Source organism: Anas acuta, chromosome 5 (genome assembly GCF_963932015.1).
Source record: "Anas acuta chromosome 5, bAnaAcu1.1, whole genome shotgun sequence".
Classification (NCBI taxonomy): domain Eukaryota; kingdom Metazoa; phylum Chordata; class Aves; order Anseriformes; family Anatidae; genus Anas; species Anas acuta.
In genome coordinates, this window is record NC_088983.1 from 61,660,690 (window position 1) to 61,686,566 (window position 25,877).

The 25,877-nt window shown below is 45.4% G+C and overlaps 1 protein-coding gene and 2 long non-coding RNA genes across 11 annotated transcripts in view; 2 read left to right on the top strand and 1 right to left on the bottom strand.

Annotated features, from left to right (window-relative positions):
• The first annotated feature begins 3,150 nt into the window (after window positions 1-3,150).
• Window positions 3,151-20,868, top strand: LOC137857965 (uncharacterized). 7 transcript variants are annotated; one of them, XR_011097435.1, is made up of 9 exons: window positions 3,151-4,301; window positions 5,273-7,314; window positions 7,416-7,736; window positions 8,427-13,334; window positions 13,488-13,606; window positions 15,937-16,027; window positions 17,143-17,234; window positions 17,346-20,097; window positions 20,557-20,868. It is a non-coding gene; the product is annotated as an uncharacterized lncRNA (long non-coding RNA). The 7 variants fall into 7 exon arrangements; XR_011097434.1 differs by lacking the exon at window positions 20,557-20,868 and having other exon boundaries at window positions 17,346-17,442; window positions 19,544-20,313; XR_011097436.1 differs by lacking the exon at window positions 20,557-20,868 and having other exon boundaries at window positions 3,152-4,301; window positions 8,427-12,295; window positions 13,182-13,334; window positions 17,346-20,313.
• On the bottom strand, window positions 16,359-24,519 carry LOC137857967 (uncharacterized). 3 transcript variants are annotated; one of them, XR_011097442.1, is made up of 4 exons: window positions 22,079-23,123; window positions 21,291-21,392; window positions 20,251-20,391; window positions 16,359-16,470 (listed from the first exon to the last, which is right to left on the bottom strand). It is a non-coding gene; the product is annotated as an uncharacterized lncRNA (long non-coding RNA). The 3 variants fall into 3 exon arrangements; XR_011097441.1 differs by lacking the exon at window positions 16,359-16,470 and adding an exon at window positions 16,553-16,881; XR_011097440.1 differs by lacking the exons at window positions 16,359-16,470; window positions 22,079-23,123 and adding an exon at window positions 24,041-24,519 and having other exon boundaries at window positions 20,258-20,391.
• RRAS2 (RAS related 2) overlaps window positions 23,270-25,877 on the top strand; it is a 32,814-nt gene continuing 30,206 nt past the window's right edge. Inside the window, exon 1 of the mRNA XM_068685239.1 lies at window positions 23,270-23,532. Coding sequence (XP_068541340.1) covers window positions 23,428-23,532 — 105 coding nt within the window. The 5' untranslated portion in view covers window positions 23,270-23,427. The remainder of the gene's footprint in view (window positions 23,533-25,877) is intronic.

Sequence of the window (25,877 nt, forward strand, 5' to 3'; positions counted from 1 at the left end):
TCATATTTTTTTTAACAATTGAGAATGCTGTTGGATGTACAGCCCTTAGGGGTACAGAGAAATGCTTCTCGTGGTTGTTGAAGAAAATGGCTGCTGTGATGCTCACCGTTCTCCCGAGTTTTCTCAAGCAGTTAAAGTATACCATCGAGTTGTGATACCAGATGTAATTATTCGCTAGATGCAAGTGTATATTTAATCCTGAAAGGTAGGAGTGTTAAGTAGGCAGGATGGAGTTCGCACATATGGAATTTTACATTCTTTAATGATGCTGGAGCAGGCTAAAGCTTATTCTCTGGTTTTGTATCTGCATGTCAAAGCGTGAACGCGAATCAAAACCTTTGTTGGTACAGATCAGTCACAGGGGCAAATATGCAACCGCAAGTTAATTAGTGCGAGCTATGTCAGTGGAGGGGAACTTGCCTTTCCCAAAAGGTACCCCAGAAACTGTACTTGAGCCAGAATGCTTTAACTAGATGAGCTCTTCCCACCGTAAAATTGTTTTGAATATTAGATAAGTTTTAAGGAGGCAGGAATGGTATGCATGTAACATGCTAGACATGTTTGGACCATGGTATGCTGTGCCACCGGTTATGACTTTGTTATCTGAGTGATGATATGAATTTCAAATGATTTTTGTCTTCTCTTTACCTAGCGTTATATATTTTCTCCCTCTGTGAGAGGCACAACGCAAGATTGTGGGAATGAAACAAGGGAAGGTAGCCTGTAGGAAGGGAAATCCCTGCTGTAACTATGAGGAAAAAAATCACAGTGGTGGCTGGTAAGCCCTGGAACAGGTTGCTCTAGGAGGCTCTGGCGTTGCTGTCTTTGGAAATGGTCAAAGCTCGACTGGATATGGTCTTGAACAACCTGATCTCACTTTGAACTTATCCCTGCTTTGAGTCTGGATGAGGAGACCTCCAGGCGCTCTTCAAGCTTTCTGTAATTCTGTAGTTCCCCACGGTCGTCTGTTGTCTTAGTGGCTGGCTTATAATTCATTTATGAATACTTAACGGGCCCCCATGAATAGCAGATGGAAAAAGGAGAACAGAGTATTGCTGAGAGATTATTTTTTATTTTGATGGTCAGCAGAAAGACAGTTCAGTGGTGCAAGGGAAAAACAGATGGAAGCAGCAACGCTAAAATCAGATGAGGTTAAGATTAGTATTTAGCAGAACGTGTTTTGTGTGCAATAGCTAATTTCCATACATCATATTTTAAAGGCAAAGCATTTTTAAAATAGTTGTTGTCCGGCATTCTGCAAATGGAGGATTTGGGTATTTTTTTCAGAAGATGATTGTCTCTAATGAAGTGTTTTATGGCTAAGACCATTGTTGGAATAAAAACATTGGCTACTTCTGCCTGCAGCTTCCACATCTAAATTGCATGTACACTCATTAGCTCTAACTTCTTCCTTTCTTACTGATCTTATTCATTAACGAATACTGTGGTTCCTTTATTGCATCTTCCTCATTCTGGATCATTATAGGGTCACTAATGTAATTCTTCCCTGTGGGTATATACTGGCTGTTCTTGCTCATTTCACAACATGGTAATTATGGAGAAACCAGAGGTTGCAAATTATGAAAACAATGGAGTTCAATTTAGAATCAGTGTCAGCTGTAGGGGAAAATCCGCTTACGCACTCACAGCGTTGGCTTTATTTTTTTTTGCCTTGTATTAATAGAAAGGGACCTGGCCTTCTTAGCCAGTACTTCGTACAAAGCAGAGTCCCGTGGCAGCATGCCTTTTTTCATCACCAGTTGGATTCGAGATCTTGTTACATTGTCAATGAAATTGTTTTGCATTTTATTTCACCAAATGCAGCTGGGGTCCTGAGGAGCTGGGGAAGGTGCTGGATGTGCCATCGCGAGGGAGAGGCGGGGAGCACATCTCCTTGAGCTGCCTGTATCTGCTGGAAACACCTTCCTGGGCTCTTGAAAGGGAGGGCCAGTTGCAGGTACAGGCTCTGTCCAATTCAGAAAGAGGTGAAGAGGAGGAAATGGGTGTCTCCTGCAGGTCAGACACAGAAGCGACCTGCTGCAGGCTTCGTACTACCCAAGTCTCACCAGCGGAGCTGGCATTTGCACCCGAGGGTGGCAGGTGCTCTGCAGGGCTTCTGGTAGCAGGTAAGCAAACGTACCGAGTACAGATTTCCACCTAGCTCTGCTGCTTGAATCTCCATGGCTTCTGCCTGCGGCGCCTCCATTATTCCAGCCCCTCGTCTCCGATCGTCAAGAAGCTGTGGCTGCGTGAGTGCTGCGGCAAGAGCAAATCCCGCAGGTGTCGGAGGGCTGCACGCCCGCTCCGCCTCCACCCATGCATCAAATATGAGCTCGCGTCTCCAGTGACTGAACTTTCTGCACCACCAGGCTCCAGGCCTCTCTCTAATGCTCTTATTTCTGCGTGGGTCACAGGGGAGCCTCTCAGGCTTTTAATCTATAGCTTATTGTTTAAAGATTTATTTGTTTTGGGAGGCCGCGGCCAAGACTTGAGCGCAGGCCGACACCCATGGAAGGAAGCTGTAAAACTGGAAGCGTGTCCACTGCTTCTCCAGCTGGGTGCCTCGTCTGTGATAAGACTGTTTTGAAGGATTCAGGTCATTCATAAATGTCATCTTAAAACTGTGAGTGCTTCGTTTTTTTTCTTGTTTACTGTAGAAATGTGAGAGAGAGAAAATGAGGTGTAACCAGCAAGTCCCTAGATGCTGCAGAATATTGCAGAAAAGCATCTTCCTTTTCTTTTTTCTTTCTTTTTTTTTTTTTTGGTAGGAGTGCCTTGTTTCCATGGCTACCCTTTGTTAAGATTCCTGCTGTTGGGATCAACTTGAATTCTGCCAGTCCCCCAGGGTCCCCAGAGGTGGGACAGCCTGGTCTCAGGAAGGGGGAGGGCGGAGGGTATTCACCCAGCCGGCAGCCCCTGCACCAACCAGCACGCCTGGCTTTTAAAGAAGGCAATCTCAGGTTTCTTTCTGTGCCTTCACCCTCCAGCTGACTTCCCCCCACTTCGGGGACACACTGCCCTAACAGGCAAATTAATTAAACCCAGAAACTGTGAAGAAAATGCTGGTATTTCTCCCCAATGCCAAATCAAGACAATACGGTTGAGGGAACACTGCAATTCTTGCCCCAACCCCTCTGCTAGCTCAGTGATCAGCTTGTATTCTACTTTAAAAAAAAAAGTAATAATAATAAATACCCAAAACAAAGCAGTAACCTCACTCTTGGAATTACTGTTAATTACAAATTGAGACTTCAGTGTTTGTCTCAGATTTTCCTGTGATGTTTTCCCTTTCCAGATTCTCCATCTCCTGTGCAGGCAGCAACAAGTTGTTGGAAGGAGGCGCTAAGTTTTGGTCCGTCTCATATGGATCGGGTTGTTTCTGAAGTAGTTTTCTACTTATTCACAGATATATCTGTAATGAATGGGAAAAGTTTCTGAAAGTTGAATGGTTTTGGTCACTTTTTAAAGTTTTCTTGGTTGTTCCTGGGAGTTTGAAGTGTCACACATGGATCACTCGCTTCCCTCTCTCTGTTGAATTCGCATGTTCTTGTCAATGATGTGTGTCCAGAAGCAGTAGACTTCAAAACTATTCATGGGTATTTCTAATTTCTCATTATCTTTCTCCCTTTGGAATTGATTGCATATATTTGGGGCTTCCTCTCTTGTCACAAAAAGGAGCAATGCTGCTTGCAGCCTTTTCTCCTACTTATCTGTGTCTGTAGCCATGAGGTACAAGAGAAATCTCAGCTTCTATTTTCTTCAATTTTCCGCTAAATTTCCTTTGAAGGTTATCTTTCCTGGAGGCTTCAACTGATCCATTTTCCTTTCATTTCCTTCTCTCTTTTTTTTTTGGCACCGCATAATGTGTTTGTGTAAAGGAGAAGAAAGGAGAGAAGAAAGTCTACCTTTCTGTTGACATAAAAACTCTTCAGTTCTTCTGGGCTCTCTGCTTGGGTATCCTGAATACAGCTGTGTATTTCTTCTGTGCTGTGAAAGGGATAGCATGCTGCTGTAAAAAAAAATGGCTATTTGAAATCGTGTTCCTTTTGTGCTTCGCACACGGTCCTTCTGCAGCAGATCTGTTGTCCATATATATTCATTTAATCATAGCTCTTTGTGTTACTGATTTTAATCCAAGTCCTTGTTACCACTTATTTTCTAGGTCATCTGGAGCCAACACAGCTAAAATGTTTCTCCTGCCTTGGAGAGGGCACGGGAGGTGGCAGATGGCTTCTGCTCTGCTCGAGGACAGGAGGTCGTCGTGTGCTTGCAGAGGATGTCTGCTGGGACAAGAAGATCAGGTAAAAAGCAGAGCTGCTCTGTTGGAGTGAGTTGCACATGTGTGTAAGAAGCTGCATCCTGTGTGCCCCTCCCGCTGCAGGACGTGCATGTGCCCGTGGCTCTCTGGAGTGCTTCTGGCTCTTGCCACACTGTCGGTGGCACCTGGCTGCTTAGGAAGGTCCTGTGGGTAGGCTGGGACTGGGTTTGCAGACTGCTCCTTTGAAGGACCACACTGAGATACTGGAATGGCTCTCTCTTTCCCTATATTCCTGCAAGGTAGTAGGGGTTGGCTATTTTTGACCTGTTCTGTCTCCTGGTGGGGTTTATCTAGAAAAATTTAGGGGCCTTCCTAGAGAAGAGAATTCATTGATGGCATCTTTTCCTGAGCATGCCACGCATTTGTCTTTTACTTAGATCTTCAAGACTAGGGCTTTCTCTTCAAACAAATTCATCTTTTCACATTTTTGAACCCACTTTCTCACCAGAGCCTCTGGACATTTTTATTTTTTTTTAAATGTCTCACTGTGTGTTTCTGAAGGTGCCTGTGAGATGTCTGGGACTTTGGTATTTAAAAATTATTTGTTTGTATATATATATATATATATATATATATATATATATATATATAACTGAAGTTGTTTGGGTTAGAAGAAAACTATATGGAGCACTTCAGATCAGCCCTTCTTCAGTCACATCTTATCTTCCTCCTCTGAGGGGCTGTGGGATGGCTGACAGCACGAAGTCCCCTTGCACTAAGTATGCTGGAACTTAAGTCTCATTTAAAGCTACGCTTCACTCAATATTGTGACTAATTCTCTTAGAAGGATGAAGGATTTCATCTGTTAGTGTCTCAGTTGAAGAACATAATCATAAATCTTTGAGAAAAGCAAGTTTTGTGTTCACAGCAGAGCTGAGGTAGCTTTCTTACGTGTTTGTGTTCTGTATCCCCATCACCTGCTCACCCATACTGCTTTTTCTTCTGCTTTTCCAGGATGACTGAGTTCCCCTCCTGCATTTCTCTGAGCAAGCAGCAGCGTTTGGGCTGATCTGTAGTTATGAACGTGCTGCTGGGCAGGTCAGTGTCAATACGCTTGTCACTCAGCTGGTTGCTCCTCCCGAGGTGGAAAGCGTACTGGGTTGTAGCTGTTTCTTCTCTCTGTCTGGCTACTTGCCTAGGTTTCTATCCCCCATGCTACTGATTTGCATGTGAGGGGAAAAAAAAATGCACTTTTCACCTCCAGTTGTCTTTCAAATTTGGCTAAAATTGGTATTAGCTGGACATACCAGCTTGCTATGCTGAAAAACATCAGCATGCTCCTATGTAGCCCCAAGTCATCTTGAATTTTATTAAAATATTTGCCCACCAGCCTTAGGAGATACCGATAGATGAGCTTTCATTCTTACTTTTTTCCTGTGGCATCTTATTTATTTATGGGGAGCCATTTGATAGAATATATAGCACGTGGACCTTTGGCTATGTGAGTTTAGTAGATGTCCATTGTGCAGAAGATTAATAAAATTATCTGACTGTGTTACATTTCCTCTTTCTTCATTGTACGAGCAGTGTTGACATGTGCAGTACACTGATACAGATTGTACTGTTTCATCCAAGTACACACAGTCCTATTCTCCCTATTTTTTTGCATTTAAATCGAAACACTTGTAGCTGTGAATGATGTGATTTATTTCATTAATGGTATCTTTGCTGCGGGCAGTGGCATTGAGTCTCTTTGTCCTGATGAAGTCTTTTCCATGACAATGATAATTTATGACTTGGTGTTTGTTTCGGTGACAAGGAGATGACTGTACTTCGTTTGTGTTTATTTTTCAGTCTTGAATTCTTAGGCCAAAAATAGACAAAATGGGCTGGAGCATATGCAAATATCCTTATTTCAAACTTAGCATTATCTATTAATGGATTATTTTAAACTGGAGATGACAGCTCAAGAAAACCAACGCACTCCTTAAACGTATCCTTAATTTGTATTGAAAATGATCTGAGATTTCAGATCTGGCTTTGCTAGTGGGGAGCGTCCATCCTCCCTCCAGCTTCTGCAAGGGGCTAGGATGCAGTTGCGTTGGCCGGGCCTTGTTTGGGGTACTGGGAAACCCTCTGCAGGGAGAAATCTGCTGGGTGCTTGTGCCACCCCTTACAGCCCGCTGCAAGAAGCAGCACCACAGGGACACCGTTCCAGCGTCGCCCTGAGGTCCTGGCTCTGCACTGTGGCAGGAGCCAGCTCCCATCAGAAGTGCTTCCCGCCTGTGTGCTGCCACTTGGAGACCTTCCACTGCAAATATTGATCCAGCTCACACCGCTCAGCTTAGGAGAGCTGGGGAGATGAAAGTATTTGGCCTCGCAGCCGCAAGGTATTGCAGATGACTATGATGTGAATCAGATCCTGCGCCTATCTGCAAGGTACCGAGTTTGCAATTCCTTTCCACTCCCTGCCCACGCAGTCTTGAGCCCAGAGATCAGGCTGGCATGCAGTCTCCCGGTTCATGTTCCTGTCTTGAACACATCCTCTTCTTTCTCTGCATGGTGTGCTTACGATATGGCACTGGGCACTGTGGAAATATTTGGAGATCTTTTGGCTCCAGCCACATCACTGCTTGTTCAGCCTGATGTCGTGAGTCACAGGTCTGGATTCTTTGCACTGAATCAGATGTTAGAGATGCAAAAGGTCTGTTGGGTCACCCAGCACACCCTGGGCTGGTTGCTCATTGCAGGATGTAAGCCTCGCTTTTATTCTGCCAGGAGAAAAGAGGAAGCAGAGTGGTACTTTTTCTCGGCAGGTCTGGATTGCTGTGTGGATCCGTGGTTCCTCGTTCCTTTGTGTTCATGGAAAGCTTTCGGTGGTCAGATTCAGAAAGTCCGTGTTGTTTCTTTTTGACTGCTCATGTGTGAGTTGACACAGCAAAGGCAGAATGAAAGTCACAGCACAGCAGATAATTAAAGGAGAAAAAGTTTCTAAACAGAGGGATTTTAGGATTTGTGCCACCTGCGTGCCAAACACAGCACGTGTATCTTCTCTGGTTTGTCCTGTTCTTTTTCTGCTACATTAACCACTGGTAATATCTAGCAAAATAAATAAATAACTACATAACAAAGGCACCTTGTTTGTTGTTTCACTTAGGAGAAACTGGTGAAAAGGTGAAAGCAAGAGGTGCTGCAGGGAGCACACCCGCTGTCTTTGAAAAGCCAGCCGCCTTCCCCGCAGCACCGCGCCGCCGGAGCAGAGGCTGTCACCCCGTGCTCTGACAGCCAGCCCTCCCTCGCTCGCTGGCAGGTTTTTCGTGCTTCAGGGTGAGCTTCCTTCCCCATCTGCCTGTCTTCTGCATCATGTCCGTGCACCTCAGAGTCTGACGGTCTCACCAAAGAAACCAGCATCAGTTGGAAGCTGTGGACTAGGGTTAATTTGTATTCGATTTTCTGCACAGCAAGAGGGAGGAGAAAGGTGAGGACCCTTTCTGATTTTGCGGAACAGGCCTCATAAATCATCTTAGTGCCCTACTTAGGGAACAAAAACCTTCGTCTCGCTGCTCAGGAGAGGCAGCTATCATTTCAAACAGCCTCTGCCCTCTCGCACCCCCCGAACCAGCCTGATGACACAGGTGCAGAGGAGGGCTGGCAGTGGCCCTAGCCCACGTTGGTCCGAGCTGGAGCTGCTCCCTGCAGCAACCAAGTGGATTCTAAAGCCGAGCAGTGGGCAGCTGGGATGTGTTTGTCAGTGTGGATGATAACAGAATAACAGTTGTGGAGCTGCAACAGAAAGGGGACAACATCTCCCTTCCCTTGCTTTAACCCCACCCTATTGCTCGGAGTTAGTGATGTGTAAAAAATGAGGGAGGGGTTGGTTTTGCTTTTAGTCAATAGCATTTTTTTAATGTTTGAGGGAGTAAAAATTCATGCTCTGTTGCTCAGGATGGGAGATCTTGCCAAAGTCATTCCAGTCATGCCTCAAGCCTCCTTGGGAATTCAGCTATTGATGTTCATGCTAAAAGCTAAAAAGCTGTGTCAGAGAAAGCCTCGAAATGTTTGTTTTTTTTTTTTGTTTGTTTGTTTTTAAAGTTTTTATGTATCTATCTTAACATGTTAGCTTTTGGTTTAAAACAAGCAGTTTTTAGAAACTGCAGCCTTTCCCCAGATTCTGATGGCCTGAGTCAGGAGTTACGGGCCCCAGCTGCCACCAGAAGAGGGGATGCTTTCCAGGGAGGTGAATGACCAGCTCTGGCTGGTGATGCTTTTGAAAGTTGCACTTGTTCTGCTGCAGTATCTGTTCAAGTGGGAAATTATGCTTCCCAGGTCAGTGTTGGTATTGTTTCTTTTAGTTTTTTGAAGCTTTTATTTGCATTTTCCTTACTAGTGCCTGTGAAGCAGTCCTAGAAGGCAGTGAGAAGTCAATGTTCCTCTCTTCTCAGAGGCTTCACGGGTCCCATCCAGGGGTGCTGCCTACCTTGGTTGTTCAGACACATCTTTCAGAGAAAAGGCAGGCTACCCAGCAGTTCAGAAAAATGTGTTTTTGCTGCTGCCTCTCAATTGTGTCTAAAATAAGGAAAATAAATACTATGAACCTAAAAAAAAAATAAATCTGGAAGATGTTTGGCTTGGAGTTCTTAGTCTGTTCAATGCTGTCTGTCTTGGAAAGGGCAGATGAATCTCACGTTTCCAAGAAGACTATATATAGAGCGGTGCAGTCTCATTTACTGATATTATGAAGCTAATTTAGCTGTAAATTCAATTTTATATCTTCACCAAGAAAGAAAAGTCACCACGCTGTGAGAATGAATTCCCAGCAAACATCTAAACAGAGACTGTCTCCATTCCCCTTTTTATGCCAAATCATAAAATTGGTGTCCTCTTGAAGCTTTGAAATTAGAAAGCCTTTGTAGATTCAGAACCAACTGTTGTCTGAAATAGCTTTACAAGTTTCCTTTTAATGTCTCTACGGCTCGTATTCTGGGTTTAATGGTTACTAAAGCCTCCTGGAGTTAAAAGCAATATCATATTTTTTTATTAATTAAAAACAAAGAAGGAAGACGAGAGAATCATTTGGTAATCTGCCTGGTGCCTTTCCAATAAATGATTGATAATATACGCTTCTAGATATCAAGCAATTCATTAAGCCTTTCAGCACTGAGTAGGCCAATAATGGATACAGAATATCATTTAAATCCCTACTAAAATAGAATAATCCTTACTGGAAATGGTGAGCCTTTGACAGTGCACTCTAGTGTAGGGAGGCTGAGATTTACCTGAGGTGGGATTCAGTGGGGCAGGCAGTTTATTGTCACTCACTCACAAAATGTTCCAGGAATTTCTTCCCTTCTTCTGAGCTTTTCCTCACGTCACCCGACTTTGACTTACAGCCTAGACTGTGAAATGGAGTTTGGTTTCTGAGGCAAGGTTTTCAATTTCAGCCTTAACAGAATAAAATATTGACTTGACATTTATAGGGACGCTGACTCACGGAATGAGTTACCTGATTAAAATGAGGACAAGCAATCTCCTAGGATATGAAAAATGTGATGAATAGTAAAGAAGTAATGGGTGATAGTAATTAGAGAAGGTTATATGATGTCTGCAGATTTGTAGGACCTCGTACTGAATGAACTGCAGAAGTTAGATAGCAGACCCTTCAATAGAAAAGCTGAAAATCTCAGTGAACTTTAAAATGTGATTAACTTGAGAGTTTGTTTAGTGCAGGTCTTACTGTGTCAGGTGAGTATTTATCAGCTGTGTACAGGTTCCCACCTTTCTCCTCCAGTGAAGGGGTAAGGGCAAGGCTCGCTTCCAGGTCTATTTAAAATTGGGACTCTACCATGCATTTTTTCATAACTTTTAAATTGCTTTCCACTACCCACATCTTGAGTGACTCCCCATGAATAAAAACAAACTGAAATAATGTGAAGACCTCATGGCAAACTCTTACAGGGACCATTAGCACAGCTTTAGAAGACAGCGTGTGGACAAGCAAGGAGCCATGTGCTTAAAATTCTCTTTTCCTGCTAGATCTCATCACCTTTTCTGTTGCCTGTTTTCTTACCTACCCGGATCATCCTTTGCTGTTTGGTGTCTCCACTGTCAGAACCTGCTGCTGTGCTGCAGCTGGTTGAGCTGGCACAAGATTTGGCCTCTTTTTTTTTTTTTCCTTCTTCTTACTAGAAGTGGCAAAATTTGTGTTATTTATCTCTCTGTTTTGTTCAGAAATAGTTTCCTAATTTGCCTGATGTTCCTAGGCACTACCTTAATTAAAGCTGTAATCTGGCAGATAACCCGAAAGTTAACTTTCAAGAAGCAGATTAATCATCTTTTCCTATGAAATTTGTCATGCTCTATGCATAGCCCCAGACTACGCCAAGTTCTTCACTGGAACTGTGGGGAGGCACTGTGAGGGAGTACTGTAAAATCTCTCCAGGAGGAGCAGATGAGGGGAGAAAACGTGCTTTTATCCCAAAGGCAGAGGAACTGGGCATGGAAACGAAAAATGGCTATAGCAAGAGCTGATGGCATATGTATTTTAAACTAACCAGCTGCCAGAATAATGCTACTTGATTGTAATGATCTCTTTTAGTGAAATTAGGAAAACTGTGAAATGGATCAATATTGAAATGGACGTATCAGTTAGTCTTTCTTGTCTTCTTTAGACACTTCTTTTTCTTTTGCTCTGATGCTTTCACTTTATTCACAGCATGTGTGTGTGTGTGTGTGTGTATATATATGATAGGAATGATTATACATAGGAATATTTTATCCATGGCATATGTGCTACAGCTCTTGGAAATGCTCAGCAATTACCCTGTCCTTACTGTCATTGCTATTTCTGGATTTACAGATGCATCAAATACAGCTTGAGGACACTGCATTACATTGATATACGGTCTCTGATCTGACATTTACCATCTTTTTAAAAAAACAAAGCAAAAAACTTCTGTAAACTGTAATTCTGCCTCCAAAGTGCTTTAACAAAGTCTAATTTTTAGCAAGGTATAGCTGGAGGCAGGAGATGATGTTGAAGGCGTGGAGGTTCAGCAAGAGATGCTTAGGAAAGCCCTAAGGGAGAAAGGCAAAGTAAGGAAGAGCTGTGTGGGTCTCGGGAGGCCAAGGAGTGAAGCCAGCAATAACCTCACCGAGTGGTGGTCAAGCTTCTCCAGTGAGGGATGTCTTGGGTGAGAGTTTAATTGAAGAAATGAGTGCTAGTGAAGTGATGCTTCAGATGCTGAGGCTCTTGCCTGCAGAGAGATTGAGTGGCAAGGAAGACAGGAATAAGAAGTAGGTGGGGAGAGAGAAATCCAGAATCGGTTTACTAGAAATTTGTGACAGGGCAGGCAAGAGCTTCTTGTTACTGAATAAATTACTGTCACTGCAAATACTGGGTGAGTGGATCCATTCTTTCTCCCTAACATGCATCTTGTTTAAGTCACGTCTGCCTCTTCCAGGATTTCAGGTGGCGGCGAAGGGCTAGTGCCAACAGGACCGCAGCTCCGCTCTAGTGTTTGTCCAGCCTTGTCATACGTGTGGGGGTTTATTCTTTGCTTTTCTCATTCTACTGATTTGTTTCAGCTGCTGCTGGGGCTTATTATTTGTAGTGTTGATTTTTATGCATGGTATTTGAGGAAGGGCGAAGTCCAAGATCGCCGGTAACTAGTGCAAACAGGAACTCCTGGGCAGGTGCTGTCTGGAATTGAAGGACTCAGCAGACTTTGCCCTCAAAGAATGTATGTATTGAATCCCAGTCCTTGTGCTTTACTTCTCCTAGGCCTGTCCTTTTAAAATGTTTAATAAATGTAGGTATTGAATGCTGAATTACAGAGTATCTCCTGCCTTGGATACTTATATTTATCACTATTGTTAGTAGTGAATAGTTTTGGAAATAATGACTGGATAAAGACAAACATCTCATTGCAAAAGCGCAGCATGTGTACCACTTCCAAAAGTTCACCTGACCTCTCCGGCAACGTCAACGGGAGGTCCTGGGGACTCTCCAGCAGCACAGGTTCCTTGCTGAAGACTGAGGTAACGTGAGTGACACCATGTTTGTGACCCTGGGCAAACCTTTTGCATGTCTTCTTCAGCCTACCCTGTTGCAGTGTGCGGGACGGCTGTCTCGGTGTAAAGGTGGAAGGGAATTGCCCCTGTTTATCAGGTTATCAGTTACCGAGAAGCAATGTACTTTGTGGTGAACTTCCAGATGGCTTCCAGATAAACCCTACGTCATTAAAAAAGTAGTTGTATGTCCTTTTTCTTCATGTGCCTTTCACGGGGGCTGCAGGAGCCCTTTTTCTGTCATAATTTATAGTTCAGATTTCATATTAGCTCTGCAGTAACATCCTCACCAATTGCAATCAGTGTTGCATTAATTCCTTGCGTTAATTTGAACAGTTCAAATGGCACTCTGGGGGTGATTTGCTGAGTACCTTGCTCACCTTGCGGTGATTTCCAGCTTCTGTGTTAGCTGTGCTTGCCATTGCTCAGGAACCCAATATTGAAATGAAATCCAGCACATCTTAATCTCAATGGAACGTATCAGTAAGTGATATAAATATGAATTTATCATTCAGTAGGGAAAGATCATGGAAAATTTAACCAATTACTCTGACTTCTGCGACCAACTTTGTCTTATCGTGTATTTTTCTTTTAACATGGTGACTGGATCGTGGAGAACTCAACGGCTTGTTAGTAGCCATGCATGCACTTGTGTATTTCCCTAAACAAACAAAAACTTTCAATGGCTTGGGTGTGTATCCAGTGCTTTTAAGCAGGTAATTGTCTAAGCAGGAATTCCTTGTCTTCATTTTTGTCTGCTGAGAAAGCCAGACTGATGTATAAAAGACAAGCGCATGCCAAATGCATTAAGAGTTTACAAAGCCTTAATCAACCTGTTTTAAAATTCTTCCTACAGCCCTGAAATAGTAGTGCTGAGTTGAAACCACTTCTGACATCTCTAAGAAAAAATAATAGTGAATGAAGGAACGAGTCAAGTATAGGTGCGAGTAAGGCGTGCGGCAGAGCACAAGGCTCCGGGTGCAGCCTCCGAAGACTCCGGATGAACAAGGTAAAAATCAGATTCAAAACCCCAGCAGTGGGGTCACCCTGTTTCCCCTGGGTTTCCTCCCACAAAGCCCAGCTCTCTCAGGGGTCTTGCTGTCAATCTTCTCTCCCTACTGCTTGCCCCAGACCATTGCTGTCTTTCTTTTCACATGAGCAGAAGGAAGAGGAAAGGCATGGCTGTTGCTGGCGATGTGACCTGTTAGCTTAGCTGCGTGGAGAGCGTACAGGCTGCTGCACTCCCCAAAGCACCAGGGGCTTGTTGGTCGTTTGCTGAAGGTAAGCTGCATTTAGCGAAGCTCACTGTGGTACTTCAAGGCTGAGAGCTCAAATCAAATTCATTCTTAGTTTAATTGTTCCACCAGATCCTTTATTTTTTCTCTAAGAAGTACCACATTGTGCTATTTTGGCAACGAACTGAGTCATGACACACCTTCCTCCATTCGTGTGGGAGAGAGCCCAAATGGAATGCAAGATTAATGGCTTGATGTCGTTCCCCCCAGCGGAGATTACCTCTTTGCACAGCTATGAGCTGCTGCGGGTAGTTCTTGCCCATACCCCTAACAAGAGCATGACCCTTTATCACAGAACCAAGTCAGAGACGAGTGCTGGCTCTAGCTGTGGCTGCTGCAATAAATAATGCCCGTTTCTAAATGCGCTGCAGTTTAAAGTGACCTTCTAAGTTGTATGTAGCGAGGTGTTCCCACCTGAACTGCTGGGTTTGCTCAGAGACCAGTTTGGTTCCAGGATGGCTCTGGGTACTCACTGCAGCCTGTATTGATGTTATCAGTTGGCGTGAGAGTCATAAATCTTCATTCCCACTGTTCAGGGGTGTCAAAAATACGCAGCAGGAGCACCTATGTTATGCGTGTGTTATTTAGAACTGCTTGTTATCCTTAGGGCACCTTTTTTCTATGTTGAAACACGAGAAGAACACGATCATGCAGCTTGTGGATGTAACTGCTGTAACCATGTCCGTTTCATTCCCAAACGGTGAGAAATGATGGTCTGTGCACTAAGCCTCTCATGTTATTAAATCCTGACCGACACGAAAGAAAGAAGTGGAGAGGATACATCCCTGCTTGGATGCAGACCACATTAAAAGGTCAACAAAGTAAAATAAATAAATAAATAAATAAATAAAATTAAAAAGAAGAAGAAGAAAAGGCTCTTCCTTAGATATTGTTCTGTTTCCTTCTGGAAAAAAAATGTCTGTTCCCCACCCCCTGCCCTGGAAAACACGCATACTTCATTGCCCAATTATCTAGAAAGGTTCTCTAATAATAAGGCAAGTACCAAAAGAAAAAAGCCTGTAGGGCATGAATAAATGATAGGTTTGTTTTTATGACTTCCTATAACAGAGAATGAGAAATGACTTTACTTTTCTGAGGGCAGGAATGATGAAGAAGTTTGGTCAAACGTGGTGTGAAATCTTGCTTTCAACAAACTGCATTTTCAGGAAATGTGGAGGCCTGGCTTGATGAAAGCACTTGGAAGCCAAAATCTCCTCATTATCACTTTGAGCCAATGTGTAAAAAGCTTAATGCCAGTGCTAACATGAATAGCTACCATAGCTCTCTGACCTAGGAGAGCTTGCAGGGAGAGCTTGTAGGAGAGCTGCAAGGAGGAGGTGGCCTTTGGTCCCATTTTTAGACCCCACAGAATCTCCCAGCCGGCATCAGCTGTCTCCTGAGCCAGTACTTCTTGTTCCAGCCTAAATAAGTGGGCTGCTTTTCTATGAGTTTCTTTTGGGGGGCTGTTGGCAGAGGGGAAGAGTGGCACCTTCTGCCAGAAGAGTCTCTGGCTCCCTCTGGAGTCACTGAGTTACGCTCCCAAGACGTGCCTGGTGAGCCGGTTAGTGGAGGAGTAATGTCTGTTGTGTGTCCCTCTTTTTAGGGACCTCTTTAGGGGCCCATGGTAGGCTTAAAGGACAGAAAATGGCAACAGGCTTCAGACCATGTAGCAACTCTTGGGGAATCTCCTCTCTCCAAGAGGGGAGGTACAACATCTGAAGGTGATGTGTCCAGGGCACAGGCAGGCTGAGTAACCATCGCTGCCTGGAAGATGTGCGGGTCAAGATCCTTGGGGGGTCAGTGGGTAAAGCAGGCGAACCTAAACCCTCCTCCTAAGAAACCGAGGGGGAGAGGAGGCCTTGGCTGCATCTTGCCCACAATGGCACAGTGCATGCCGCGGTTGTAGAGACCTTGGCACAGCCGAATCTGATCTAATCAGCTCCCGTTTCACTGCGTTCCTTGTTAAAAGGCGGTTCTCAGGCGAGAACTTCGATGTTTTCATTTGCTTGGAGCCAAGCGCGCAAATATTTGCTTGCGTCTTATAAGCTGTTGTGAAGAAGTGCAAACCCAACGCCTTGAGCTGGATGCCAGAACCCAGCCAAGCTGCAGGTCAGTCGCTGTGCTTCTGTGCACGGCTCCTCGCCAGCGTGGTAACGTGAGAAAAAGCTGCTGGCTTCCTGTGTGAGCTCTGCCGCGGCCACCGAAGATGTGCTGACCTCAGGGCGAGATGTCTTACAAGCCTTCGCGCCCCACTCAATGTGTTATGTAGAAGCGTCTCTGCTGATTTCAATTTTTTTTTTTTTTTAAACACTGCAGGTTAAAATCAGGCCCTCGCATCATTGCAACTGCTTTTGGAAGGCGTCCACATGTACATGCTACCTGGGGAACCAAGAAACTACTTAGCTGGGTAAGAGTTTGCTGAAATATTCTTGAGCAGCATCCCAACTCAACAAGGTAGCAAAAAAAAAAAAAAAAAAAGTGCACTTTAAGCACAGGATTAACTCCGGTGAAGTCAGTGAGAGGTGAATGCTTGCACAGTGTAAAACTCCCTGTTGCGACTTTATTCTGCATTACTAGGAAGAAGATAGATCTAGATTTATCAATAGGTTTAATGATCAAGTGTTATACACATCCCATTATCATTTGCTGTGATTACTACTACATATGCTTTTTGAATATCTTTTCCCTTAATAGATTTGATGGCGAGCCAAGGCATTTTAAACATTTTGCTATATTATTACAGTGAACTTTTAAAAACGGGAGTTGGAGGTTGCTGGAGAATCCTGGGGACAGGCTTGTTCGTTTTTTCTGAAGGAGATTATTTAGCAAGTAGAACATTCGTCTTGCACTCTGCTGATCGGAGAAGACAGAATTTAAAAAAGTTATACATTGAAAAAATAGCATCTGATTACATACAACATGTTCTGCCAGATATTCTGAGACAGCACCAGAAGGCACCACATTTCAAGTGGCAACAACATGTCATGGAAATATCTGAAAAGTCTCCTTTTTAGTAAAATGTCTGTTTATCAGGCACTCGCTATCAAGCTGTCCTGTTTGTTTTTACCTTAATTTCCCCATTCTTCAGTTGCTAGGTTCACTTTCACTTTTCAGATGGATTCTGATTTTCAGTGATTTGAAAGCATAAACAAACACGATGCAATTTTGTTGCTGTTGTAAAAGCATAAAACGTTTGAGTGAACGCATTCCTACAGCGATCTCGTGGACTCATATGGACTTCAGTCCTTTCTTCTCACGCCCCTAAAAATGACAACGAAAAGGAAAACTGCTTCAGCAGCTTCTTCAGCTGCAGTGCTGCTGGTGCACATGAACAGGCTGATCTGCAGGAAGACACAGAGCATCTGCAGAAAGAATAAGTAGAGGGCTCGTGGTGTTTATTCCCCAGTATGGCTCACTTGACTGATACAGCTTTCTGCGTATCCTCAGGCGTATTCCTTAGCAAGTCTGTGCTTGAATGCCCTGTCTGCAAAGGGGAAAATAATATTTCTTCTGTCTATTCAGTCTATAACTTCTGTGTGACAGCAACTGGGTCTTGTAATGCTTGTACAGAATCCACCATTGTGACCCACCGCTAACACTCGCCTAGATTAATGGTAAGAAACAACGCGGGCAAATACAAAAAATTGAATGTTAATTCCTCAGCTGAAATCTTAGTGCAAATTAGTTTGGCATATCTGAATGAATGCTTTTCTTCTTCTTGGCAGTAGACCTCACTGATCAGAATATGATGGATTTGGGGAAGTCTGCCAACATTACCTTTGAACCAAAAGCGTTGCGAGTGCTTCGGGAGCCAAGCCAAAGGTATTCTGGACATAGGGTAGTCTACGATGCATGTAGCATTTCCTTGATATATGCAGATCAGGGCGGGCGGAGGAGGAGTGGAAGAGGAATTGCGGAAGAAATTGCTGAAACAGCCCGTTTGGTCACTCACCTGCAGCAATTCTTCCACTCCCATTTCCCCATAGCTCCACTGGGGCAAACCAGGAGAGAATAATTTCCTTGGGGTAGTGTCTTTGCTGAGCTTTGGAAAAACACCCTTCTGGGTCTTTAGGTCCTGTTCACCCGTCCCTAACCTTTACGTGATGAAATGACAGCACTGAGGCCAATTGTTGTATGCTGAGAAAACAGTTTCACGAGTCAACAGCAGCAATTTCAGCAGGCTGTGACATTTGAAAGCACAGACAGACAAGCCTGCCCTTTATTTACTAGTGCAGAGATGCCCTCCCGTGCTTAATAAGCAACCATGGCCAGTAGTTAGAGTCACCCATAACAGTAAGGGAAGCTTCAAGAGTTTGGGCAACTGTCACTGCAGATCTTGGAAGCGTGAAGAAACATCACATTCTGCCGATACCACGCATTGAAAAGAGTGGGGACAGGAAAGATATCTGCTTAACAGAAATTCATGTCCCCAAGCAGTGTTAACCAGAGAAAAGAAAAATATTTCTATAGCTGTGAAACTCTGCATGGACAGGACCTTGTTGTACCAAGCCCCCTTGCTAACAGCAGCAACTCTTTGAAGGCACCCCCTGGGTGGAGAATCCTTCCTGCCCTGTTTTTAGCACTGGAGATGTCAAAGATGAAGTGAGTGCTTTCACGGACAGCTCTTTCAGCCCGGTGGGCTAGAGAGGGAGCCCACATGATGTGGATTTCCAGTAGTTTCAGTTGCCACCAAGAGATAGGCAGGTAATACCCTGAGGAATCAAATATAGGGCAGCCAGCAACCAACAGAGAGAGGTTATTTCTACCAGGCAGGTCGTGGTGAGTCAAGGAAGAATCCCATACATCTCATTTAAACCAAGGGCAAGCCTTCTGCTGCCCTCGGGATGCGCGTATATTGCAGAGGGAAGCACACACTGTAGAGACAGTGGGTAAATTAGTTTGGGTACCAACAGCATACCCTATAGAAATGTGCCTGTTTAAATTTACCTCCAGTGTATCTACCCTATACTGCAATCTCAGTTATTTAAACCACTCTGAAGTACTGAACCTTTTAAGTCTCATCGTTTCATAGCCCCAGACATCTGGAAAACTCCATCTGTGCTCTGGCACTGTGCTATTTCAAGGTCACGAATTGCACTACATGATTCCTACTGCATTTTGCTCCTGTGTGGATGTGGAGTTTTCAGCTGTCTGCATCCAGCCGAGGCGCTGAAATACTGTGACGACGAGTTCTAGAAAAACCCTATCTGAAAAATAATCCAGGAACGGGTCGTGAAAGGGTAAAGGGAAATAGCAATGAGACCGCACGTGAGTGGCCTCGCAAAAAGTGAATTTATAGGAAAAAAAGCAGAGTTGGCAGTTTGCTGAGGAACTGCTATGAAGCATAAGCAAAAAGCACCTCAATGTAAAAAAAGGATGGGAATTTTAGTGAGACCAGAGTGCCTCAGTCATTAGCTCTTCTTTGATCTCTGTGTAAGAAGGGAACATGCAGAAAATGAAATGTAGGTCATCATACTAAGGATTTATACTGAAATGATAGCATAAGCATTTATGGTGTAGATTACACTGCAAGCTAGAAAGGGAAATAAAATGCAAGAAAGGGGGTTTCTGAAGGTATGTCAGTAAAAAGAGGGAGTTGAAGCTCAGGTCTTAATACAAAGAGGCAAGGAAAATCCATTGTGTCAGCACAGGGAAGGAAAAAGCAAAATTTTTGTTGTTTTGCTTCATTCTTTTCTAATATGCCTAATTTTCTAATATACCTAACTGCAGTGAAGTAGGCATGTTTGACTCCAGGGAAATGTAGACAAATTGCCTACATATGGAACAATGCAAGCATTTTTACTGAATTACATTCAGTTGAAGTTTTCTTCAGCTTTTTGTGGCTGTGCAGAATTCTAGTTCTGTCCTCCAGCACGCAGCTTTTGAAAACCTAGAAGATGTGCTTTCTTGTTTCGTCATTCAGATGATTTCCGAAATATTCAGTAATAATGGATTGTGTCAGGTCTTCTGGATAGTTGTGTGGTACTACCCGCAGCTTTATCAAGGAACCACTGAAAATCCTTGTGTGCAGTGCTCCCACCTGCTCTGTCTCCCCTTTGGCGCTGCCATCTAAAGATGAGCCAGGCTGTTTATAGGAACATCAGGTAAGGCGTTACTAAAATCAAGATGTAAAACACCTACTGCTTCCTCCTACTCAAAGGCCTGTTACTGAATCAGAGAAGAAAAATATTTTGGTTTGACACAGTTTGTTCTTGGAGAAGAACACACTGGTTGTCAGTTATCTTGTTTTCTTACAGGTAGTTCCGAATAGTTTAATTACTTGTTTTAGTACTTTATTTATTTATTTCCTAAACATCATAACGAAGTGGATTGGATGAGCAGTACTGGTATGGGAGCTTTGTCTGAGCGGTGGAAATATGAATTTGACGTCGCAGCTCTGCCAGCTGCATGATCTCCTGACTTGAGGAAAAGACAAACCAACCAAGATATGCCCCCCAGCTCTCAGTTTTTCTCAAGGTGAGTAGCAGAGTTTTCTTAATGATGTTTTAACTTTGTGTGTTGACTTAAATAGCTCGTTTTCTCGTCAAGGAAGTCCAGCTGTGGTTTGTGGGGTTGTCTTTCACTGCCCTGAGAAGTAAATGCGGCGACAGCACTGCACTGTACACTCACCTGCTGTCCCAAGACGCAGCATTGGTGGCAGTGATGCAGGAGGGTCCTGGGTGAGCGGGAAGACACAGTTTGTTCCCTGGTGGAGCCCCCCAAGTTCCAGAGTCAGCAGACACCATCATTTCGGCTGCTGGGCACCACCAGCTGCAACACAAGAGATTGTTTTTTTTGTGTTTTTTTTTTTTTTTTTTTTTTTTTTATCCTAGCAATATCAAGCAATAAATACATAAATATATATATAGAAACACAAAATCTAAATGTGTATGTAGCTATACATTGGTTTGTTTTGGACTGGTTGTTTTGCTACAGGATTGCCTGGATATCCGAGCATGCCAACCCCGACCTGCTCACTAAATGACTGTTGGTGCATTTTCCACTGAAGAAAATTCTCCCACTTGTTCCTTCCTCTGTGCAGTTATGTAAGTGTCAGGGAAAACATACAGCACCTCAAATTCCTTGTCTAAAATCCTGGTCTTACTCAGTTACTGTGGGAGACTTTTACTCATTTTTCCTTGGGATGCCATTGTTTTATAATTACCGTTGGGTATAGCACATCTGAAGTTCTAAAGGAATCGTGTAATTAATAAAAATTGTCAAGCCCAATTTATAGAACTTAAAAAAAAAAAAGAAAAAGAAAAAAGAGAAAAAGACAATTTCAAACCTCAAAGAAAATGACATATTTTGAAGTGTCTGTGCGTGTGTATGAGTATTTACTTCAGAGTTCTTTACTGGAATAGGTAGATACAAAAATACACGAACATTTTATCAAAAGCTGCAGTTACTTGGCTGAAAATAGTTTTACTTCTTACTCAGATAGAAACTGGTACACGTGCCTGTGAAGAAATACCTTGTCTTTTCTTTAGTTTCTGGTTGCTGGTAAGTGTAACAACTAGTTCAAGTTTATTTATTTATTTATTTTTAATGCAGGAAAAACTATTGCCCATTTTATTTTGAATTAAGTCTTCCGTTCTTATCCCGATGAAAATCAGATTGTAACACTCGCCCCTAGCTTCTTGCTTTATGGCTTTGTGAAGCCCCATCACCTGCCCCTGTAGGCTCAGCAGTGGAGCTCCTGCTGGGAACTGCAGCACACGGGTTTCATTAGGTCGCGGTGCCCATACGGTGTGAGGGGTGATGCTCAGCGCCTGTTTGCACGGGGTAAAAAACAATGCCACCTGTAGGAACCTCTCCAATGGCACAACTCAGCATTACAGTAACCAACCGTGCTGACTCACGTCCCAAAGATTTTGTAACTTTTTTCTGCACTAAGTCTGTGAACAAGTTCTCTCTTAATTAAGCCGTCATGTTCTCACAGAGCACTTTTTAGCTCTCAGTATGTCACTTACTGCATAGATGTCAGCTTGGGAGGTTAGAAGACATCCTTGCCAGGCTGCCAACGTACAATGAAGTTCTGGATTTTCCCCCCAAGCACTTCCTGAAACCTTTTTTTTCTCTCATTATATAAAGCAGTGTGGTGCTCTATCTTTTAAGCTTGCCATCTGGATGCCATTCTTGATTTTTGTCTCTCTTTAAATACACGTATTCAGGCTAGATCTGAAATGATGCAGCTTCTTTCTATGTAATGGTTCTAAAAGCTGTACTTTCTTTACCAAAACTTTGGCATCATCTTTGCCATCTCACATCCTGATAGCTCAAGCGCTTCCTCTCTAGTATGAAACTCTGCACTTTCCACCTCCCTATGGATACCCTGCTCTTCCCTGTGGAGCTGCAAAATTTATTTGCCTGATCTCATGTACAAACCCCTTTTCTAATCATCTTCCCCTGGCACCTTGTATCAGTTACGAGTTTCTTGTCTTCACCTTCTACACACCTCATTTCTCAGCCCTTCCTAGGTTAGCCGATCTTGATGTGTGCTGTGTCCTCATCTCCATGTCTATTCACGAGTAAACTCCGTGTTTCCCAAAACTAGGGCTGGTAGCAAGGGCTGCCAGAGGGAAGCCAAGGTTCTGAATCCGACCCTGGGATCTTTGGATACAGTTACAGCCCCCAAAAATGTGCTGTTCTTCTGGTGCTGCCCAGCTCTTCCTCTGCCACCGCTGCCTCAAGCTTTGCAAGAATATTGCTTTATTTATGGAACTGGATTTCGTTCCCCAAAATACCCCACACAAAGGTTTTAACAGCAATAAGTTTTCACAATAGAGCCTTTGTTCAAGTAATGGGTGATTGCGTTAATTGTTTTAATCCTTTATCTGTCAGTGTTAGGGAACTCTGGTTGTTTCTTTAGTGAAATTCACAAGACCGGATAGCCACACCAGCAAAAATAGCTATTTAAAGTGACGTAGGATGAAACTGAAACCTTAAAAAAAAAGATAAGGGAAAAATAAAATGTTTGTTTCGATGTGTCTCTAGACCAAAGGAGCCAAATATCCTGTTGCAAGACTCAGTGTGGAGGTTACGGCTGGGTTCGAGGAGGCCACCACATCAGTGAGCTGCGAGCTGGCAGCCGACCACAAAATCCTAACGGGGCTTTTATTGAAAACAAAGCACCTCTTGGGTAAACTAAGGCCTGGTACCAGTCGAGGTTTGTCTTTCACCTCGTGTTTTTCCTGCAGCCGGGAGCGCAGGAGGGGACCGGGCCTGCTGCCTTCATGCGCTCACCGGCTCCTGGGCCTGGCTGGGGCCAGCTCCAGCAGAGCCTTCCCTGCTCCGGGTGTGTCTGTGGGGACAAAACCCTCCTTTTGCTTCCTGAACCCATTTCTTCATCCCATCACCGGGCTCTCCTTCACTGAAACTTTCTCTGCCCAACTTCCCCGTGCTGCAGGCTGGGACGGGGCAGCCCCCTGTCAGACCCCTCTCCCACTTCTCCTTTCCCTCTGGGCAGCCCGGGGCTCCTCAGGCTGTAACCGTGCGAGCCCCCACGCTCTAATTACCCCCCCCAAGACCTAATTACCCTCAAGGAGGGGCAATTAGCGGAGGCCCCGCCCTGCTTCATGCATATATATAAACACATTAGCATTTCTGGGGCTGTCCCCGCCCCCCGGCGGCCATTTGTAGCCGCGGCGCCCGGGCTGCGGGGGCGGGCGGCGCTCGGCGGGGCTCGGGGCAGCGGCCGGGAGGAGGAGGAGGAGGAGAAAAAGGAGGAAGAAGAGGAAGAGGAAGGCAGGAGGAGGAGGAGGAGGAGGAAGGAGGCAGGCGCCGGAGCCGTGACCCGGCTCCCCCATGGCCGCGGGCTGCAGGGACGGCCCGGGGCAGGAGAAATACCGGCTGGTGGTGGTGGGCGGCGGCGGCGTGGGCAAGTCTGCGCTCACCATCCAGTTCATCCAGGTGAGGGCTCGGCCGCCATGGGGGCTCCGCTCCCCTCCCCTCCCCTCATCCCCTTCCCTTCCCCTCCCGTCCCCTCCCCGCAGCCCCGCCGGGGCCTGGGCGCTGCCCGCGGCGCCGGGGTGGGGCCGCGCCGGGCCCGGCTCCCCCGCGGGGAGGGGAAGGGGAAGGGAAGGGGGAAAGGGGGCGGCTCGGCCGGGTGGGGGCCCCCTGCTTTAGGGGCGCTGCTTTAGGGTCGGGGCTGGTGCGGGGAGGGCTTTGGGGTAACGCCACCCGCGGGGGAAGTTCGGGCTGGGGGGCTCACAGGGGGCTCACAGGGGGTGGCGGAGCAGCCCTCCGTGAGGGTTTCCTGCAATGGGTGGCGATAAAAGAAGGGTTTCGCTCCGAAACAGCGCTGTTGGAGTGGCAGCACCACGCCGAGCCGATGTGCTGAAGGCGGATTTCCCAAATTAACCCGTGCTCGCTCTGCGCTCAGCCACCTGCCCCGCTTCGCCCCCCTCGGTTGCGTTACCTTGAGGTGAAGCCTTGGCACCGCGCCCTGAGCCCTGCCCCAGGGAAATTTGGGGGCTTTGGGCTGTGCTGAGCAGAGCCATGGGTGCCTGGGGGTGGGTTTTGTGCTCCCACAGAGCTGCCGGCAGCCAGAGGTGAGGCCTGGCGGGGTGGCTGTGCACCCATGTCGTGCTCCTGGGGCTCCCCACCAGCCCCTCTGCCTGGCAGGTGCCCTGCCCAGGACGCTGCTTGTCTTTTAAGGCTGCCTGGAAGCCACCCCGAAGTGTTTTAAAATTGATTACGAGCAAGTCACATGCGCCGTTTCTGGAATTGTTCAGGATTAGGTGACAAACTTGTCGGTGCCTCACGCGAACACGGCTGGGTACGGGGCTTGGCCTCCTGACAAACCTTGGTGTCAGCGAGGGATTTCGGTCCTGGTTTGCCTCCCTATTGCTCGTGGTAGCGTGGTTGGTGCTGTCTCAGTTCTGAAGCTTAAAAAGGAAAGTTTGTTTTTTTTTTTTTTCTTATTGGCACTAGTGAATATTTCCACACTTGGGCTTGCTTCCCTATAGCCCTGGGCTTAACTTCCTGCAAGGGAGTGCTTCAGTGCAGCCACTGCTGCTTCTGCTTCGGTATTTCCCAGCAAACAGGACTGATGTGGTGCCGGGCACACACCTCCATTCACCGTGTCCCTTTGAAGGGGTTTTGTGTTTGGAAAGAGGGGAAGCTGTTGGCTCATTTCAGCTGGAAGAAACGAAGAGGGAGCTGGGGGTGTGGGCAGGACCGGGTCAGCTGCTTTCCGTGGCTCTCAGCCTTGCTCAGGTGTTGGCACCCGCCCTGAGAGCGGGACCTGCTGCGGGGGCCAGGCTCTTACTGTGGCTCTGAGGTTAGCTTAAGATTGTGGTGCTAAAACCCGAGCTGAAACAACCATGTCCTTGTAAGGGGGCTGGGTGAACGAGCCGGTGTCACGCAAGAAAGCCCTTCCCCGTGCAGGGTTTGGCGTCCTCGTGCTGACCAGAGCAGCGTGTGGGATGCAGCTCTTTGCCCGTGAGAGGCTGGGTTCACTCCTCAGGGGCTCCTCTTACAACCCGGAGAAATTTTAGAGAAGGCAGTAACAGATCAAAGCTTTCGGCGGGGAGACGACTGCTGTGCTCCTCAAAATCCTTCCTCTGAGGAGATAAACAGAGCTTGGTAGCGGCGTTGGTGGGACAGGATTTCATCCTGGAAATTTAAAATCATTTCCTTTAAATCAGGATGTGATATATGAACTTCGTGCTCCCTGGTCTGCGCGCTGGTAGGCAGGAAGTGGAGAAGTTTCAGTTGTGGAGTAGATGGGATCCAACGCAGCTATAAACTTCAGGAAAGCCCCGACAAACGATAGTCAGGCTCTAGACTACGGTCTTTTTAAAACTCTAAGTGCTGGAGCTAAGCATTCCTCCTCTTATTGGAAAAATAAACAAATAATCCATCACGCTGAGATCCCAAAAGAGGCAGAAAACTTCTGAAATAACTTGCAGGCAGTTAGCTGGCCCTGTAGCAGGCTGAGGTATTTGGGAGTATGAGCTGTGCAGAGCACACAGCTGTTGCCACAATAGCTTTTCTCCAGCTGTCATGCAGAGGTCTGTCACAAAATACCCCACATTCCCTTCTAACTCAGCCCTTTGTAATGTTCAGGTTTCCTTACTCAAAGGGAGTACAGCCTAGCAAATACTTAATCACCCTCTGCATATTTTGTCCTGCAGTTGCCATTTACTTCATGCTTTTTTTTTTTTTTTTTTGGTTAAACTGCTCTGTGCGGAGCTGGTCTCAGCACTGTGCAGCAAGGAGCCCCCTCATGCTCTGTTCCCCAAAGTTGGGGG